The 19,169-nt window shown below is 45.2% G+C and overlaps 1 gene segment (V, D, J or C); it reads left to right on the forward strand.

Annotated features, from left to right (window-relative positions):
- Positions 1–2,938: 2,938 nt before the first annotated feature.
- On the forward strand, positions 2,939–4,527 carry LOC132339019 (Ig kappa chain V-VI region NQ6-8.3.1-like). The segment is given in 2 exon segments: positions 2,939–3,134; positions 3,850–4,527. Coding segments are annotated over 2 exon segments (360 nt in total).
- The last annotated feature ends 14,642 nt before the right edge of the window (positions 4,528–19,169 follow it).

Below are 19,169 nucleotides of genomic sequence, written 5' to 3' on the forward strand. Positions count from 1 at the left end.
CTTTCTCTCAAGCACTCCACACCTTTTCCCAATCTCACAGACAGATTTCTATTTTGAGAATACTCCCTTAGACCAAAACCATTGGAATCAGATGGACAGCAGGGGAAGGTCAAGGATTCAGTGCTGTTATAATCCCTTAGTCATAAATTCCTGATGAAGTCTGGGACTAGGATTGGATCCATCCACACCTCCTCTAGAAGGAATTTAGAAAGCAGAGGAGTCCTTTGTGCCCCTCATGACTCACTGGGAGGAACTCCCTTTTACAGCTCTGCCCCTTTCTTGCCCCCAGTCTCCCCACCAATCTTTTAATAAAATTAATTCCAATTTGATGTTCCTGTCCCTGATTTATCCATGGAGTAAAGCTGCAGAGTGTGTGTTGCTTTTGGACGGTGCCACAATTTGGCAAATCTGTGTGAAACCTGCTTTTGATGACACCTGTAGCAGTGGGGGTTTCATTGACCTAAAGCCCTCAGCTCATGACATGGTCCCAGATTGTCCCCACTAAGCAGTGGCTTTTCACTTTGCATTGGCAATGCAGAACATGCAGCTTAAGAAAACAGGAGAATTGAATTGTAAGATTGTGTCAGTGTGGTTAATTCCACAGAAGGAAACAGAATCTGCAGTTCTGCCACCTACAATCAGCTGAGGAAATTTTTGTAGAGCAACTGTGCTCCACATTAAAATACCCTCTGTTAAAGCAGCACATTTGCATGTGGAATTATCCCTACATCTGAAAAAACAATACTGTCCTTTTAAGGATCCCATGATACCAAAAGAATGGAGAATGATTATAAGCAGAACTCTTTGGTACAATACATTTTTACAGTACTAGCCTATCCTCCAACCGAATAATTTGTATCCACGTTTGATTGTGCTCATAGAGCCTTTGCAAATCTCCAGGGGTTCAGCCACTAATCCTGGAGACATTCAAAAGCCACCTGGACATGGTCCTTGGCAAACAGCTCCAGACAGTCCTGCTAGAGCAGGGGACACCCAGCCACCTCCAGAGGTCCTTTCCAGCCTCAATCCTTCTGTGTTTCTGTGACACCTTTCTCATTCTGGGGACAATGAGAAGAAGATCAAAATTTCTTTCTATACTTTTAGTCAGGGGTTTTGTTCATCTTTGCCCAGGGGGAAAGGAACTGAAGTTTCTTTTCAAAGGACTGTTGCAGCACTCCAGGCCTGATGAGCTTCAAATCCCAGCAGACTGGGAGCAGCAAAAAAGATACACAAAAGATAATGACCATTAATGAACATCAACTCCAAACATCAGCCCTGCATGGTCAGAGACACCTGGTCTGGGAAAAGATCAATGAGAGAACCAAGAATGAGAACCAAAATAACATTGAAGGTGAAGGGATCAATAAAAAACCAAATACTACAAACTGTGGAACTTGGGAGCAATGATCATGGAACCAATGAATTTCCCTGGGTTTTGACTGTGGAAGCACAAGAAAACTCAAGTGAAAACCTTGTGTGATGAAAGGATTTTCTCTGCACAACCCATGCAATGTGTGGATGAAATTATTTCTGTTGCCTATTTTGGCCAGAATAAAGTAATGCCTTGATTCTCTAGCCCAAAAAGTGCCATAGGAGAATATATGTTTTTCCTGGCCTTTCTGTGACAAGACAACCCAAACACTGACCTCCGATAAAATTTTTAAAGTAATTTGAGGAAAATTTTCACCTCAAGCACATTTTCCTACCCCTTGGTTAGTCTCACACACAGAGTGTGGTATCTGACTTCTACCCTGCTAAGTCAAAATGGTGAGAGCTCTCTCCAGTGGCAGAGAACATTAAAAGAACTCTGAAAGAATAAAGCTCTCTCCAAGAGGTTACATAGGAAAGCAGAATGAAGAAGACCATGAGAATGGGCAACACTAAACACCTTTTTGTACCACTGAACCCTTCAGTCTTCTTATACCACATTAAAAATACAATGTAATAATTCTATTCCTGCAACTACTGGTCATAATCTGACACATATGTTTTGTGTCTGAAAATCCTATAAAGCTCCTGACAAAATTAGATCCAATGTAAACAGAAAATCATTAGGAGTATGGTTAATTACCTTACTATAAGGCAAGTTCTCTTTCTCCTTTCCCTTTATATTTCAGTCAGCAGATATGGCCTAAACTGAAGTAATAAGAACTTGATCTTGCCCCTGCAAATCTATTCAGGACTCGGGAGTGCAGAGCTCCTGGCAATGTCTGTCTTTCCAAAGCACAACTTGGAAAATAGATGTCAAGTCAAAGATTTCTGTAGGTAGGGCTTTAACTGATTCCTGCCTGTGTCAAAGCCTCCCACAACCAGGGCACTTCCTCTTTTGTGACCTGTATTGAAACATAACCTGCAAGGAGACAGAGTAGGGACACACCAGCCTGGTGGGCACCTCTAACAGTCATAGCCACCGAGTTCCACCTGCCTGGGAGCACTACCAGATCATCCTTGGGACAGTATCTTTCTCTAATAGATGAGAGGAGCCTTCTCCAGAGGCTGAGAGTTTCTGTCCTCTTCCCAATCCCCTTCTCAGTGCCCACAGCCCTGCACAATATCATCTTGGGGAGCACCTTTGGGAACATACACAGGGTTAGGTCCCACAGCCACAGGAACAGCCCCAGCAGCCTTGGCACCAGTGGCTCCATACCTGATACAACTAATGCTGAGATCAGATTGGTCTCCAGCCCACTCGGGGCAGATCTGTTCTCATCTCAGCCCTTCATGCCACACACTGGATGTCAAATGAGGCTGTTGTGGTTTAGGAATGGAATTTCCCAATTTTGTGTTTCCACAGAGCCACTCCAAAGCAAGGCTGAGGCTCTTTCACAGGATCACACAAAGTGTGACTATAGAGAGGGCTTAAGAGAAAGATGGGGACCACCCAGGGTGAGAGACTGCCAGGAGGGCACCAGGAGCTTCAAGTTCTGCTCCTGGTGCCCCACCTCTCCCCCTCAGTGTTGTCACAGGCAGAGGGAGGGACCAGCAGGGACTGGGCCTGAGAGCAGTGACAGAGGCCCAGGCAGGGCAGGTGTGGGCAGAGCTGTTGTGCAGGCACAGAGGAGCTGGAGAGAGGCCACTGAGAGCGGGCCTGGCCATGTGGAGTGCCCTGTGCGTGGGCTTCTTGCCCATTGTAGGTAAGTGAAGGCAAGGGCTGATGGCCCCAGGAGCTGAGCGTGGCCCTGGGCTCTGCAGGGCTCTGGGAGCTGTGCTGAGTGCTGGCAGCCAGAGCTGTGCCCCGGCTGGAGCTGCCCAGCCATGCCTGTGGAGCACGGGGAGAGCAGCCCTGCTCCTCTTGTGCCTCTGAGCTGGGCACCTCCATGCCAGCTGCCTCCTCTGCAGCCTGGGCACACGCAGGGCACCTCCCTGCTGCACTCAGATCTCGGGGCCCAGCGCTTTGCCCTGGCACTGGACACTGCTCCTGGGGCACTGCGGCCCCTCTGGCACAGACCAGCTGGGGCATGGCAGCACAGGGCACAAGCCCCACTGCCTGGGACAGCCCTTTGTCTTTGCTCTGCTCACCCACAGCAGCTTCAGGTACAGGAGAGTGGGTGCCTCACCATCCTCTCTTGGTAAGGACAAAGGGATTTGCCACCCCATGGTGCAAATGCTTCCTGCTTCTTTGGGGAAAATCAGAGAATGCTTCCTGTCTGACAAGGTAGAGGGAAATGTGGTGCCTCCTTCCTTGTGAGCCTTGCTAGCTGCCACCAGCTCTGCCCATCTGTGTCAGCTGGCTACAAAGTGGAGCATTTTGTCCTCCCACAGCTCCATTGCCAGTCCAAAGCCCCACCAGCATTGCCCTGACCTTTGCTGAATCTTGGAGTGACTACAGCTCCTTCTTTCTCTCTGCAGCTGTCACTGGTCAGGTGGCCTTGGAGCAGAACCCAAGGGAAGTGACCGTGCAAGAGGGAAATGGAGTCACCCTCAAGTGCGATATGAAGAGAGGTTATATGAGCAGGTACTACATGCACTGGTACCGTCAGGGCCCACGGGGTAAGGAATGGATTTCCACGGACAGTACTACCTATGAAGGTTTCCAAGATCGCTTTAAGGCAAGACTGGAGAGCTCCAAGAACAGCTATACATTGCAGATCCTGGCAGCAGAGCCAGGCGATGCAGCAACGTATTACTGTAGAGCAGACCCACCCTGGAGCAGCTCTGCAGCAGAGTGAACCAAAAACCAGCAGCTGGGGAAGACAGATCTCTCACCATTTCTTTCTGGCAGCTGCTCCCCAGGGCTCTTGTCAGGCAATGGCAGGTGCAGGAAACGTCCCTCTGGCTGGGTGCCACTAAAAGGCACTGCAGGGAGTGCTGCTGGAAGGGCTGGTGCCATTGATGGTGCAGGAGGATCTGTCCTGGGAACTGCAGAGGCTGCAGTTTGGGGAAGTGCAGGTGTAGTGCACGTTACCTGGGCTCCTGTCCAGCACAGCCTCATTTCTCCTCAGTGCCTTGGCTGCAGAGCTATGGAATGGTGGGGATGTGCTGCTGGAGCTTCCAGAGGGCTGTGGTGGGTGCAGCCAGGCTGTTTAGGAAAGCCACATCAGCAGGGATGACATTGCTCTACAGGGTGGCTGCTACAGAGCTCCTGACCGGGGAGATGGAGTTGAGATGTGGTGAGTTGACTTTGGTTGTCCTCCAGGGGCTCAGCAAGCAACTGTCTAAGTGCCCCTCCTCTACCGGACAGGAGGAAAAATACACAAATTATGTTTGTTGCTCCAGATAAGGACAGGAAGATGTCCCAGCAGTGCCATCGTGTGCAAACACATTGACTTGGGCATAGGTATGTATGTCATTGCCAACCTAATCAATATAGTTTATTGAGAAATAAGAACAAATCATGAAACATCTCCTCCACCGGATCACTGCACAAGGATGGTGAAGGTGGCTTGCAATCACTTCAAAACATGTTTTCTTTGCCATTTCTTCCTTCTCATTATCTTTCCCTGCTCCAGTGTTGAGTCCAACCCACTGATGACATTTCCCCAGGAACTTCTCCAGTGCAGGTTCTTCCCTCTGGCTGCAGTTCCTCACAAACTCCTCCAGCTCAGTGGGCCCTTTCCATGGGGTGCAGCCCTTCAGGAGCTGACCATGGCACTGTGGCTCCTCTGTGGGGAACGAGTCCTGCCAGAAAACATCTTATGGTGTGGGCTCCTCACTCCATGGGACCACAGCTCCTGCCAGGAGCCTGCTCCAATGGGAGATCTCCATGGAGTCACATATTTAGTCAGGCCATATTCACTTACTCCCATGTGGGGTCCTGCACTGTCTGCATAGTCAATATTTGCTCCACCACCAGTCCCCCACCAGCTGAGAGGGACAAATCTTGGTTTTCAACCTTGGACAGCTGGGGAATATCTGCTCTGGTCTCTGCAGCACTTCCCAGCCCTCTTTCCTAAGTCCTGCTCCTTGCTAATTGCAACACTGATGCTTAGAAGAATGAGTCCTGCCTGAGACAGTGAGATTTTACCTCAGCGTTTGGTTTTCTGAAGGCCCAGACTACACCAGCTCTTCCCAGCTCTGAATTCCCTGGAGCAAAGACAAAACACTGGAAGGGCAGCTCTGCTCAGCTCCTTTGTGGCTCCCATGGAGCCTTGGATATGGCCAGGCAGGAGCTCAGCCCAGGAGGGGAGAGGGACAGGCAGGGGCAGGGACTGGAATAGGGTCAGGAAAAAGGCGAGGAGTAGAGTTAATTTTCTTCATAGTAGCAGGAATGGGACTATGTTTGAATCTATGCTGGAAAGAGTGTTGGGATGTTTGAGTTATTGCTGAGCAGTGCTTACATGGAGTCAAGGCTCTTCTGCTCCTCATTCCACCCATCAGTGAGTAGCTGAGGGTGTACAAAATCTGTGAGGGAACACAGCTGGTTCAGCTGACCCCAGCTGAGCAAAGGGGGATTCCAGGCCATAGGACATCATGCCCAGCATAAAAAGGTCAGGGAGAGGGAGGAAAGAGGATATACTGACTGATGGCATTTGTATTTCCAGGTAAACATTATGCAGGAGGGAGCTCTTCCTTTCTGGAATGGGATGAACTCTTTGCTGTGGATGGGAAGTAGTCAATGAATTCCTTGCTTTGCTTTGCTCACATATGCAGTGTTTCCTTTATTTATTAATCTGTTAAACCCAAGAATTTTCTCACTTTTACCCTTCTATTGTCTCCCCAGTTCAATGAAGTGGAAAGAAGCAAGCAGCCATTTGGTGATTAGTTACCACTGGTGGTTACGCCGTGACCCAGAAACACAATCTGCACTGAAAAAGCTGCACTTTTAACATGGAGTAGTGGAACTGAACGACCTTTGGATACTTCATGACATATAGGCAGTCTCACAACAACATTGCAGTAACACATAACAATAGTCAATTAATTGAATCTGAAGAAAGAGCAGCACTGCACCTGGAACTTCACTGCTAAGATGGACTTTCCCAGAACATGATGAAAAACTCCTTCCCTGCACTCCCAGCTCTGGCTCCATGTGAATAAACACAGGTGTTCTCCTTCTGATCACTGTGCATTCATTTCTTTCTTTACAAGTGCAGGCTTTCATGGAAGACCTAAGGAGACCTGTTCAAATGCATCCATGGGCTTGTTCCTGAGCACAGTGCCCAAGGCATCCCAAACAGGAGTCACGGATTCCGGAGGTTCAGGCAGTTCTCCCCAGGCTTTGCCACAATTCCCCCTTTTGTCTCTGTCATGTGAAAGGAGGAGTCTTCCTCAACCCTTAGTGTAAATATTGGCCCTAATGTTTAATTTTTTAGTGCCCCAGAAAAGCCAAGACCCTTGTGCCCAACCACTCTGTCAGTGTCCCGCTAGGGAGCCCTGCAATGAGCCATCCTGCTGGATTAGAGGGCAGCTCTACTGACTCAGTCAGGGAAACACCATCAGCCTCAGGGAGACCCCTCAGCAGGTCTTCCCCTTTATTGGAGCGTGTTCCCTGCTGCTGGTGACTGTCAGCACCCAGGAAGGATTCACACTGACAATTTCGGAACACTCCTGGAGGCCCAGGACCCCTGAGGGAGCATCCTGCACTGCTTGTGGGAGGCTAGCTACCACTGGCTAACCCTTCAGTTTTCTGCCGCTGCTTTGGCCTTTTTGCTACACTTAAACTCTACACCCTGTGGCTGCCCAATCCCCATGGCTCCCAACACAAATTCAGAGATTTTGTCTACACTTTGTTTGGCACCCAGGTGTGCTCACCTCTCTTGTTCCAGCTTGCCACTCTGAGGTTCCTGCAGCAGCACAATTCACCACCCTCAGTGGCACAGAGACCGGCTGCTCCCCATGAGTTTTGCAGAGGGAGCCACCTCCCCTCTCCTCCACCACCCGAGCCGCGTGAGACGAGCTTGTGCCACAGCGCCCCCTGCAGGCCTGGGGAATCACACCCGCCCTTTCTGGCCAGGAGCCAGCAGCGGCCCTGCTGGCTGTGCCCGGAACTGCAGCAAAGGGGAAAGCACCTGCGGCCGAGAGAGGCCGGGACTGGGTGTGTGGTTCTGATTGGTGCTGCTGTGTGTTTGAGTTGTTATACATGTATTTATTAGTAAATGACTGTTATTCCTTTCCCTATATCTGTGTCTGAAAGCCCAATATAATAATTTACATAATTATATCATTATTTTATATTTATATAATTAGTTACATTTATAATTCAGAGGGAAGGGGATCATATTTTTCCATTCCAAGGGAGGTTCTCACCTCCCATGACAGACAGCTGTCTTTCAAACCAAGACACTGCTCCAGGACATTGATAGCAAAAAGAAAGGCAGAACTGAGCTTTTAAAGAAAAGAAGTGCTAACATGTGTGGCTTGTGGGTGTCTGTGAGCACAGGTGTTTCTCTGTGGCCACTCAGAATGGGAAGGGGCTGTTTAACGGCCTAGGAGATCTCAGTGAGGAGCAGGGTGAGGTCTCACTGCTCTGGGAAGATTTGCCAGCCAGGGCAGGAGATGTGAGAGGCACCTGTGTGTGCCCAGGCCTGGGCAGGAGGGATTTAGGGCTTGTTCTCTATTTCATGCCAAGGGTTGAACTGACTGGAAAAATCACATCAGCACATTCTCCAGCTTTCCTGCAGGACTCAAGCAACAAGGAAGAGAAAGAACTTGACACACTCAAGGGAACAGCTGATGAACATATCCCAGTTACCAATGGGAAATAGTAGCACTGATGTTATAATCACTGATTAAAAATGAGAAACACACCTCTGTCCTTGGGAACAACAACAATGCAAGCAGAATGAAATCATGCAATTTGTGGCTTAGAACTGCATCTGAGGGTTAAGAAAATCCTCTACAATTGTAGGCTATCATTATTAAAAACTATTAAAGCAAGATAAAAATCAAATTAAAAGCCAGCTTCAGTCAACTATAAGCAGATGTTCCCCACCCAGAAACTCATTGAAAAGCACATACAAATAAATCAAAACTCCAAACAATGGCCACCTCAGTGGTCAAATAATCAGTTCACAAGTTTAAAAAAAATTTAAGGGGAAAAAACTGCTGATCTAATTGGGACAAAACTCATATGACCATTATAAAAATGGAACTCACGTAAGAAATACTAAAACATAAATAGCTGAGTAAATAAGCATCTTTAGATCATTAATGCAAAGAGGGTCAATGAAAGCCTCATCAGCTGGAGCAAAATATCTTCTGAACAATTTCTAAACATTAACAGATTTTTTTTCTTTGGCATGCAAATAGGCTTTATGGACAGATGTGCTTGAAGATCCAGAAGGACTTCGGCAATACAGAATGAAAATTGATATAAAGTTATAAAGCCTGAAGGACTTATCACCAGATCCAAATCAGTGCAATATTTTAATGACATTAATACTAACTACTCAATCTGACCAAAAAAAATAAGGATGATAATGATATTTTTAGCTTAGGGAATCCTCTTCAACAGTGTTAGATGTTCAGAAGTAGAGCAGTGTAGAGGGAAAGGAAAACAAAAGGCAGCACTACAAAGACATGAAAGAGGAGACATCACCTGGCACTGAAAAAAACACCAAATGTTTTTGTAGAACTGCCTAGCACAGTGTGAACTACGTACCACAGTGACTGAAAACAACTGAACTACCACACACAAACTGTCTCCCTCCCTTCTCTTGAAGGAGGAAAACATGGTGGCTTTATCTCATCTATTTTTCCTTATCCAACTCTGTGCACATGCACAAATTTGATTCCCAGAATTACTCAAACATCTGAAAATCCCTCCTATTTTTCCCAGGCCAATTTCCTGACCATTCAACCTGAGACCTTGGCTCTCACAGACAAGTAATTTTAGACATTTGATAACCAGCTCCATTTGAGCAAATGGGCAGGAACCTTCTGCATTTAGAAATTTCCATTTAAGTTCATCATTGTGTTCTTCTCTTTGTCTCAGAGCACAGAGGAAGATTTTGGGAAGAACAATGCTCCTTTTAATTTCAGATCCAACAGCAGCCAGGAGCAGATGCATAAAGAACAAGACCCTTCACTCTTTGATCCTCACTCCCAAGGTTTCAGTGCTTCTACACGAAAAAGTACAATTTTACCTACTTTGACCTCTTACCTAAAATGCCATGAAGACTTTCTAAGGTATTGAATGATCCCCAGGCACAAATTCTTAGAGACCACAGAGCACATTCCTCCTGCTTCTGAGCACTGAAACAAAGGGGGAAAAAAGGGACAGCTTTCAGAAAGTCCGAAGAATTATCAGAAATGCTTTGAAATAGCAAAAAGTGTGCTGATTATTTTCCTGCTTTCTATCCAGTTTAACTCACTCTGACTTTTCAGAGGTGTCATGTAATTCCCAAGTTCTCATATACAACTCAAGATTTCAGATACTCTTTTAGACCCTTCCTTGAAAGCCATATGGTGTTTTTTCATGTGGTACACTGGATCTCAAGCCACATAAGAAGTCATGTGACTGTCTGTATAATCCAAAATTCTGTTTATTGGAACCGAGAAAGTTTTTGCTATGAAATACCTCACTGTGTATGAAGGGCTGGGGGTACCACATGGATATAAAAAGCATAGGGACCTGTACAAAAACCCAGAGAAGGAAAAATGGAGAGATATTTTGGGGAAGAAAGGAGAGGGATGACTGCAATGTTTAAGAAGATAAGTAGAACTCCTTTATATATTTCCTTTTAACCTGAATACATAAAAGGGCTCATGAGGATTCTAAAAGGCGGAAGAAAAGGAGAGGTCGGAAATTCTGTTCTCATTCAAGCTAACTGAAATAATTGAACTAATCAAGTGATTTTTATCCCTTTTCAGCTTACAAAGGAAATGTACCTCTGGATGCACTCATGGACTTGCACTAATAGACAATCAAGCCACCTAAATAGCGATCCATCTCTTGATTTTCAACAAGTTTAAATACAATGAAGAAAGATTGAGTTATTGAAATAAGTCTTAGCAGTGTGATAACAGCAACTGGACCAGGGACGATTCTCACAGTTCTACCAAGTAAGTGACATTTCTTTATTTCTAAAACTTCTTTTAAAATTGAGGAGTAGGTAGAAAAAGGAGTTTAATGGTTGGGGTTCACTGAAAGGATTTTCAGCTGCAATAATCCCTTGAATGCAATCACGCTCCAGCCAGGCTTTCAAGCCAAACCCTCAGCTTGGATCTGCTCAGGAAGGTTTCCCAGGAACAACTGGGCTGACTCGGCACAGCACCATTATTCCATGATCCCCAAACACCAGCAGGGCACTGCTTAGCATGTGATAACTTATTCCCACTTTGGGCAGCACTCTGGCCCAAATTTACTGTCCAGTGTCCAATTCTCCAGTGGACTTTCACTGACTGACTTGGGGCAGGAATGCAGAGCTCAGTGAGGAGCTCCCAGCATGAGGAGTTTTGAGACAGATCTGTAACTTCTGGTTGGAGAAGTTCTGGTTTGACACTGGCAGCACACTGCCAGTGTGCCCAGGTAAGGAATTCCACTGCCCTGGGGACAGAGCAGGAAGGAGGTGAAATAGCCTTAGGCTTAAATTCTCACAAGTGCTTCATACTCAAGAGCTCCTGGAATGAAAGACAATTGGCTGCCAGGTTGTGTGGGTTCTGAAAAGAGCAATGTGGGGAGTAGGGATTATAAGAAGCATTAATTATTCCTATCTTTCTTTGGAATTCCATGATAAACAATAAAGGTGCCTGTCACCCCAAGCTTTTCTATAGGACTGTGAATGTTGGGGTGGCAGAAGGGTTTATGATGTTGATCTCTGTGACCCTAAAGTATCAGGTGCATCCCTCAGGAATTGTTGTTGTTCTTTCAGAGGTCTGCATGACTTTAAGTTTCAGCAAGAACATCCCATGTTATTTTGCATCCCTAAAACATCCTTATCTCCTTCCAGAAAGACGTGGGGCTGCCTTGGGTGCTGTCTAATATCTCTCCATGTCTGCAGGATATGTTGCATGGGAATAAATGTGTATTTAGGAACAATCTCAGTGCACTTCCAATTCCAAAGGGACAAAGGAATGAAAATTCTGAAGAAAGACTGCTTCTTTCTGTGCTATTCAACAATTTTATTTTTCTTGATAAAGATGCCATATTTTCAGAGCTGCACAGAGATTCTGGAATTATGTTTGACAATAAAAGATCTTGGGCCTTATGAATCAAAGTCCCTTTTGAGTCTGCTGAAATACTTAATAAATTGAAGCCAAAATATCCAGATTGTGAGCAACTTCCCCATTTTGGTTTGAATTCCTTTGAGAGTGAGAAATATGCATTTTAACGGGCATACATGAAGACATACATTATTATATTTTACCCTAATTCTATATTATACATATTACATATATTATATATGTTATATATGACATAAGATATTATTGTTAAATTATTATTGCTCTAGTTATAGGTCATTTTGAGAATTCCCCCAAATTAAAATCACATAAAATAACAACCATTAGTGTTACTGTGGGATACTCCATGCATATCCTGTAGTTAAGGACAGAGAAGGTTTTCCACTTGGTAGGGGTTGGATTATTCCTGAATAAACATTCACAGAGAATGCTGAAGCCCATTTCTTTCTGGAATATAGGGCCCATCCTGTGACTTTATAAGATGAAAGCAAAGGTGAAGAACAACTTTTTGTCCAAATAATATTTTCAGAACATAAAACATGAATCCCTCCCAGAAGGAAGCCGTGGTAGGAATTCATGGCTGTACTGTCAGGGAATGTTAACAAGTGGGACTCAGGTGAGCCTTCTGGGGTCAGATCAAACAAATCTTCTGCTCTCTGGACTACAATTGCACTGTGTACATTATTGCTTGCTGAAGATCCTGCCCAGGGAGCTATTGCAGAGAAGCAGCCTGTTTGTGTTCTGGCTGTTTGGAAAGCCTGGAGAGGAGACCACATGAAAAGCCTTTCAAGGTCTTCTCAGAGAACACAGAATGCACAGGACTGACAGGCTCTGGCCAAGCCTGATGCAAGAGCTGGGGAGGAAGTGTTGGATTTCTGGTGGGTGTCTGGTGGCTGTAGGTGTGGACAAGTGTGTAGTTCTGCCTGTTGGATCAGGAGAGCTGACCCATGAAGTTGTGGCACAGCCCGATTTGGCTTTCACCTCAGTTCCTCAGCAGTGGCATGGGGCTGATGGGGAAAGGGTGTAAAATCAGAGCTCCTTGATCAAACTTCCATCAGTACCCTGGGATGAACAAAATGTTAGAGCTCAGGGATCTCTCGACCCACCTGCAAGGTAGTCACCATGCAAAATGAAAAGCCTCATGCACCTCCCTTTATCCAAGAGACTCCTCAGGGTGTCCTTTCAAAGTAGACAGGTCAATCTTTGTGGATGTGTCTGACAGCCTTTCATAAGCTGAGCCCTTTCTGGCAAGAAAGGCTGCTGGAGGATTCCTTTTCAGTTCCATGGTTTTAGTCTAACTCAAATTGCTTATCTGAGTTAAATCCTGACATTGGTTTTTGAGGTCACCCTTGATTCTCCCCTTGTGACCTTATCTAGGGGCAAAGACATGTTCTTTAAAAAAGAAATCATGGTACCACAGGGATTTCTTGGCAACTAAATTATTTTGTCACCAATAGTTTTCTTGGCAGACATCTGACAGTGAATTTAGGCAATCTTCTTTTCTTTCTTCTCCCTCTAATGACAAGGAATAACGACATAAAAGACATTAAATGGGATTGTTACGAATTAGTCACAGCTGTGTATATGCGAATTTTCGGTCACGGCACCTGGGGAAGCCTGCAGTAAAATCTATACTATCCAAACCATGGGGTTTTTTACATACAGTCCAAAAACTTCTATCCTAGAGGTCATTGTGGAGAAATCAACTAAATCACAAGATGGTAGCACCACTGTGAAAACAACACCTTTGCCTACGATTTTCCATACCAAGAACATCAGCTCTGAGGAACAGAGCACAACAGAGGTGATCTGCACGGACAAGTTTGACAGCAGCATGGTAACAATACTGCCAGGTACAGTTTGGTGGCACAGGTGCAACAATTTTCTAGGGACAGTGTCCTGTGGGGCTTGGTGTTCTCCTGCTAGTCAGCATTGCCCTGGGCAGCCAGCAGAAAGCAGAAAGATATTTGGTATTGTGATAACTAGATATGATTCATGCTGACAAAATTGAAAGAGCAATCAATATTGATATAGTAATTAATATTTGGGATTAATAAAATAGTTAAAAATGTAAGGACCAGAGAGAAAGGGGGAGGAGGGGTTCCAACCTCCCCCTTTTCCTGCAGATGTTTTAGGCAGGACAGAGCAAGAGATAACGTTTACTAAAAATTACCAAGAAAGAAGGAAAAACTGGTGAGGTTTCAAGGATATGTTAATTATATGAGATTTATTGCTTTGATGCTTGGAACATTGCATTATGTTAGTTTTGGCTTACATTATACAAGCTTGGCTCACATTATACTAGCTTGATGCACATGTGTAACCCAAAGGTGAATTAAAGGACATTGATGAAGAAGAGGGCCTTCATCCAGATGACCACGGAAGACCCCCAAAAAGAGTGGCAGAGCATGCACACTGAAAGGTGGTGATAGGGCGGTGATAGAAGTGTGATGAATCGAAAATGGAAGGAGATGGCTCCGACAGATAGGATAAAAGGAGGAATTTCTGTTTGGCACGTTTGTACATGAAGTGCCGAAAGTCTACACATTTCACCCTCTTGCAGCAAACTTGCTGCAACACAACCTGGAAAAGCCTATCCAACACCAACAAAAAGTTCAAAGTGTGGCATGCTTTGAGGATTTTTACTAAATCCCATTTAATATTTTTTGGGGTTGTTTCTGTAGTCCTGAAGGTCATTCAAGGTGCTGAAGGGGCTAGTAAGTGGGTTTGCAACAGCACAGAGCCCTCAGCACAAGGTGAGTTAACCAAACAGGATGTGAAGTTACATTGCTCACTGGGGGATAAAAGCATAGAAATGTATTTTGTCCAGGGCAGAGGACTCAGAACACAACACATTCAGCACACACAAGCTGCTGCTCCAAGGTTGCTCCCCTGTTGTTGCCATGTTCTCTCTCGGCTGTTCCTTTGCTGCTCTTCCTTTCCCTGAAACTGTCACCTGTGGATTTTCCACTTTCTGCCAAGATCACAATATCAAAACCTAGACCATGATCTCTCCTCTCTTCTCTGGTCACTGAGCAGACCCTGAAGAGCAGAGAGTGAACATGCTGTCCATGGCTGTGTTGGGTTTGAGAGTCCTGCTGGCAAAGAGCATCACCTTCAATGCCCTCATAAGCATCAAGTTGTTTCTTTTCTGAGGTAAGGGAGCTCACAGCTTGGTGTCTGGAAAGCCTGGGAGCATATGCCAGGAGTGAATTCTTGTGCCTCTGTATGTCCTTAGCCCCACAAGGAATCATGCTTATTCATCTACTCCTGAATCCATTTCACAGGCATTGCAATTATTCTGGTGAAAAAGACAACAACAATGACCAAACCACACACCAGAAAACCAATTTTCCTCTTCAAACAGCAATTAAGACAAGCCCACACTGACTCCCATATGACAAAGGAAAATGCATTTTTCTATATTCAACGCTCAGTTCCTGAGGCTGGTTCCCAAATTTTGGTTGCCAGAGAAAGTCTCGTATTACCTGAACAGCCTAAGAAATATCTCATTGACTATATCAAGTGGGAGGACACAAAGCCTTGAGAAAATCCAGACAAAAAAGGATTCGAAGTCAAGGATCCCAAAATAAAAACAAGTGGGAGTAAAGAGAGGAGGGGGGAGGATTTTATCATTGAAGTATATGAAGAGGAACAAAGGAATTCCAGCCTAACTTTTGTGAGTGTATCTGCCACATCTGACAGTTATCAAGCAGTTATCAAGTGGTTCATTGGCCCAATTTCATTAAATGTACTTTAAACCTCCCTTTGCTCTTCCAGACATGGGGAATGAACCCGAAGAACAGCAGGAAAGAACGTGAACCAGCAGCCCAAGGGGGTGGAACAAGCAGGGCCAGAGCTGCTGACAGAGACCACCCAGGACACAAGGCAGCACCTTCCCCTGAAGACATGCAACACTGTTCACTCCTGCCTGGCCTGCTGATTTACACTGAAGACTTTTAAGGGCTTTTGCTGTTTCCTCTCCTCTGAACACCGAGGAGAGTGGATTTATCCTCATGCTCCTGCTAAGTAGTTCCCCTCACTCTCCTGGCATTTGCACACCAGTGTCCAACCAGCTTCAATAGCTTTGAAAACTCCAGTGCTCACTGCAGATAGATGGCCTTTGAAAAGCACCTTTCCCAGGCATGTTGTGTTACTGCCTGTGGAACTGGAGTAGCACTGCTGAGGCAATTCCAGCCCAGGAGCTGCCATTTCTAGCTTTGGGTTTACATGGATTTAATAAGTGTGTATTGCAGATAAGAAGAGCTCAGTAGAATCTGGAGTGATTTCATTCAAGCAGACAATGCCAGTTTTATGATTAAGCCTGTATTTCTTCTGCCTAATATATTGCATGTGAATTTTAGGATCCTGCAGTAGTGACAAAAATAAAGCTGTGCTAGACAAAAATGCTGTGGTTTTTCTGTGCTCTTTCTTCTGAAACTGGGATGGAATTGCTGAATTCCAACTGCCCTACAAGCCTACTGGGATCAGAAACACAGCCTTAATAATGTAGATTTCCTGTTGGCTGAATTTGTCTTTTGCAGACTTTGTACAGGGAAGGGTCTCTCTGGCACATTCAGGAGCTTCAGTGAGGAGAGTCCTGGCTGAAGGCATGAGGGAGGAAAATGCTTCTGTCAGAAGAGAAAAAACCCTGCTGATGATTTGCACTCAGGGATAGGAGTGATAGAAAATAATTTGGGGAGGTTTGATGGAGTGATAGTTTCCATAGCAACTTGGTTCTTCCCTAACAGAGCCCAGCCCACACCTTCCCCAGCTCATGCCCCTCTCACAAGCTACAGGCAGGATGCTGTGGTCACCATTTCTGACTCAGTCCCACCAGGCAGCATCAACCCTCCCCTGCTTTTGAAAACACAAGGTAACCACATCCTGAAGGGGAAATAAGGCTTTGCTCCCCCTGCCTGAGCTCCTACAGCCTTCAAGAGAACCTCTGCACAGGACACAGCAGGGGCTGCTGCACTGAGCTTGCTCAGCTCAGACCCTCAGGCCCTGCAGACACCAGGGAAGAGCCTCAGCCCTTGCAGAAGCTCTGTGAAATTTGCATGGCAAATGCAAATCCTGTGAAATGCTCATTTAGTGCACTCTACCACCAGAACATCAGTGAGGGGGAGCCATTCACCAATATTTCTCTCCTGATTTTCCAATGACACCCAGAACCTTTCTCTCAAGCACTCCACACCTTTTCCCAATCTCACAGACAGATTTCTATTTTGAGAATACTCCCTTAGACCAAAACCAGTGGAATCAGATGGACAGCAGGGGAAGGTCAAGGATTCAGTGCTGTTATAATCCCTTAGTCATAAATTCCTGATGAAGTCTGGGACTAGGATTGGATCCATCCACACCTCCTCTAGAAGGAATTTAGAAAGCAGAGGAGTCCTTTGTGCCCCTCATGACTCACTGGGAGGAACTCCCTTTTACAGCTCTGCCCCTTTCTTGCCCCCAGTCTCCCCACCAATCTTTTAATAAAATTAATTCCAATTTGATGTTCCTGTCCCTGATTTATCCATGGAGTAAAGCTGCAGAGTGCGTGTTGCTTTTGGACGGTGCCACAATTTGGCAAATCTGTGTGAAACCTGCTTTTGATGACACCTGTAGCAGTGGGGGTTTCATTGACCTAAAGCCCTCAGCTCATAACATGGTCCCAGATTGTCCCCACTAAGCAGTGGCTTTTCACTTTGCATTGCAATGCAGAACATGCAGCTTAAGAAAACAGGAGAATTGAATTGTAAGATTGTGTCAGTGTGGTTAATTCCACAGAATGAAACAGAATCTGCAGTTCTGCCACCTACAATCAGCTGAGGAAATTTTTGTAGAGCAACTGTGCTCCACATTAAAATGCCCTCTGTTAAAGCGGCACATTTGCATGTGGAATTATCCTGACATCTGAAAAAACAATACTGTCCTTTTAAGGATCCCATGATACCAAAAGAATGGAGAATGATTATAAGCAGAACTCTTTGGTACAATACATTTTTACAGTACTAGCCTATCCTCCAACCGATTAATTTGTATCCACGTTTGATTGTGCTCATAGAGCCTTTGCAAATCTCCAGGGGTTCAGCCACTGTCACTGGAGGCATTCAAAAGCCACCTGGACATGGTCCTTGGCAAACAGCTCCAGACAGTCCTGCTAGAGCAGGGGACACCCAGTCACCTCCAGAGGTCCTTTCCAGCCTCAATCCTTCTGTGTTTCTATGACACCTTTCTCATTCTGGGGACAATGAGAAGTTCAAAATTTCTTTCTATACCTTTAGTCAGGGGTTTTCTTCACCTTTGCCCAGGGGGAAAGGAACTGAAGTTTCTTTTCACAGGACTGTTGCAGCACTCCAGGCCTGATGAGCTTCAAATCCCAGCAGACTGGGAGCAGCACAGAAGATACACAAAAGATAATGACCATTAATGAACATCAACTCCAAACATCAGCCCTGCATGGTCAGAGACACCTGGTCTGGGAAAAGATCAATGAGAGAACCAAGAATGAGAACCAAAATAACATTGAAGGTGAAGGGATCAATAAAAAACCAAATACCACAAACTGTGGAACTTGGGAGCAATGATCATGGAACCAATGAATTTCCCTGGGTTTTGACTGTGGAAGCACAAGAAAACTCCAGTGAAAACCTTGTGTGATGAAAGGATTTTCTCTGCACAACCCGTGCAATGTGTGGATGAAATGATTTCTGTTGCCTATTTTGGCCAGAATAAAGTAATGCCTTGATTCTCTAGCACAAAAAGTGCCATAGGAGAATATATGTTTTTCCTGGCCTTTCTGTGAAAAGACAACCCACCCACGGACCTCCAATAAAATTTTTAAAGTAATTTGAGGAAAATTTTCACCTCAAGCACATTTTCCTACCCCTTGGTTAGTCTCACACACAGAGTGTGGTATCTGACTTCTACCCTGCTAAGTCAAAATGGTGAGAGCTCTCTCCAGTGGCAGAGAACATTAAAAGAACTCTGAAAGAATAAAGCTCTCTCCAAGAGGTTACATAGGAAAGCAGAATGAAGAAGACCATGAGAATGGGCAACATTAAACACCTTTTTGTACCACCGAACCCTTCAGTCTTCTTATACCACATTAAAAATACAATGTAATAATTCTATTCCTGCAACTACTGGTCATAATCTGACACATATGTTTTGTGTCTGAAAATCCTATAAAGCTCCTGACAAAATTAGATCCAATGTAAACAGAAAATCATTAGGAGTATGGTTAATTACCTTACTGTAAGGCAAGTTCTCTTTCTCCTTTCCCTTTATATTTCAGTCAGCAGATATGGTCTAAACTGAAGTAATAAGAACTTGATCTTGCCCCTGCAAATCTATTCAGGACTCGGGAGTGCAGAGCTCCTGGCAATGTCTGTCTTTCCAAAGCACAACTTGGAAAATAGATGTCAAGTCAAAGATTTCTGTAGGTAGGGCTTTAACTGATTCCTTGCTTTGTCAAAGCCTCCCACAACCAGGGCACTTCATCTTTTGTGACCTGTATTGAAACATAACCTGCAAGGAGACAGAGTAGGGACACACCAGCCTGGTGGGCACCTCTAACAGTCATAGCCACCAAGTTCCACCTGCCTGGGAGCACT

Source organism: Haemorhous mexicanus, chromosome 28, assembly GCF_027477595.1.
Source record: "Haemorhous mexicanus isolate bHaeMex1 chromosome 28, bHaeMex1.pri, whole genome shotgun sequence".
NCBI classification, from domain to species: domain Eukaryota; kingdom Metazoa; phylum Chordata; class Aves; order Passeriformes; family Fringillidae; genus Haemorhous; species Haemorhous mexicanus.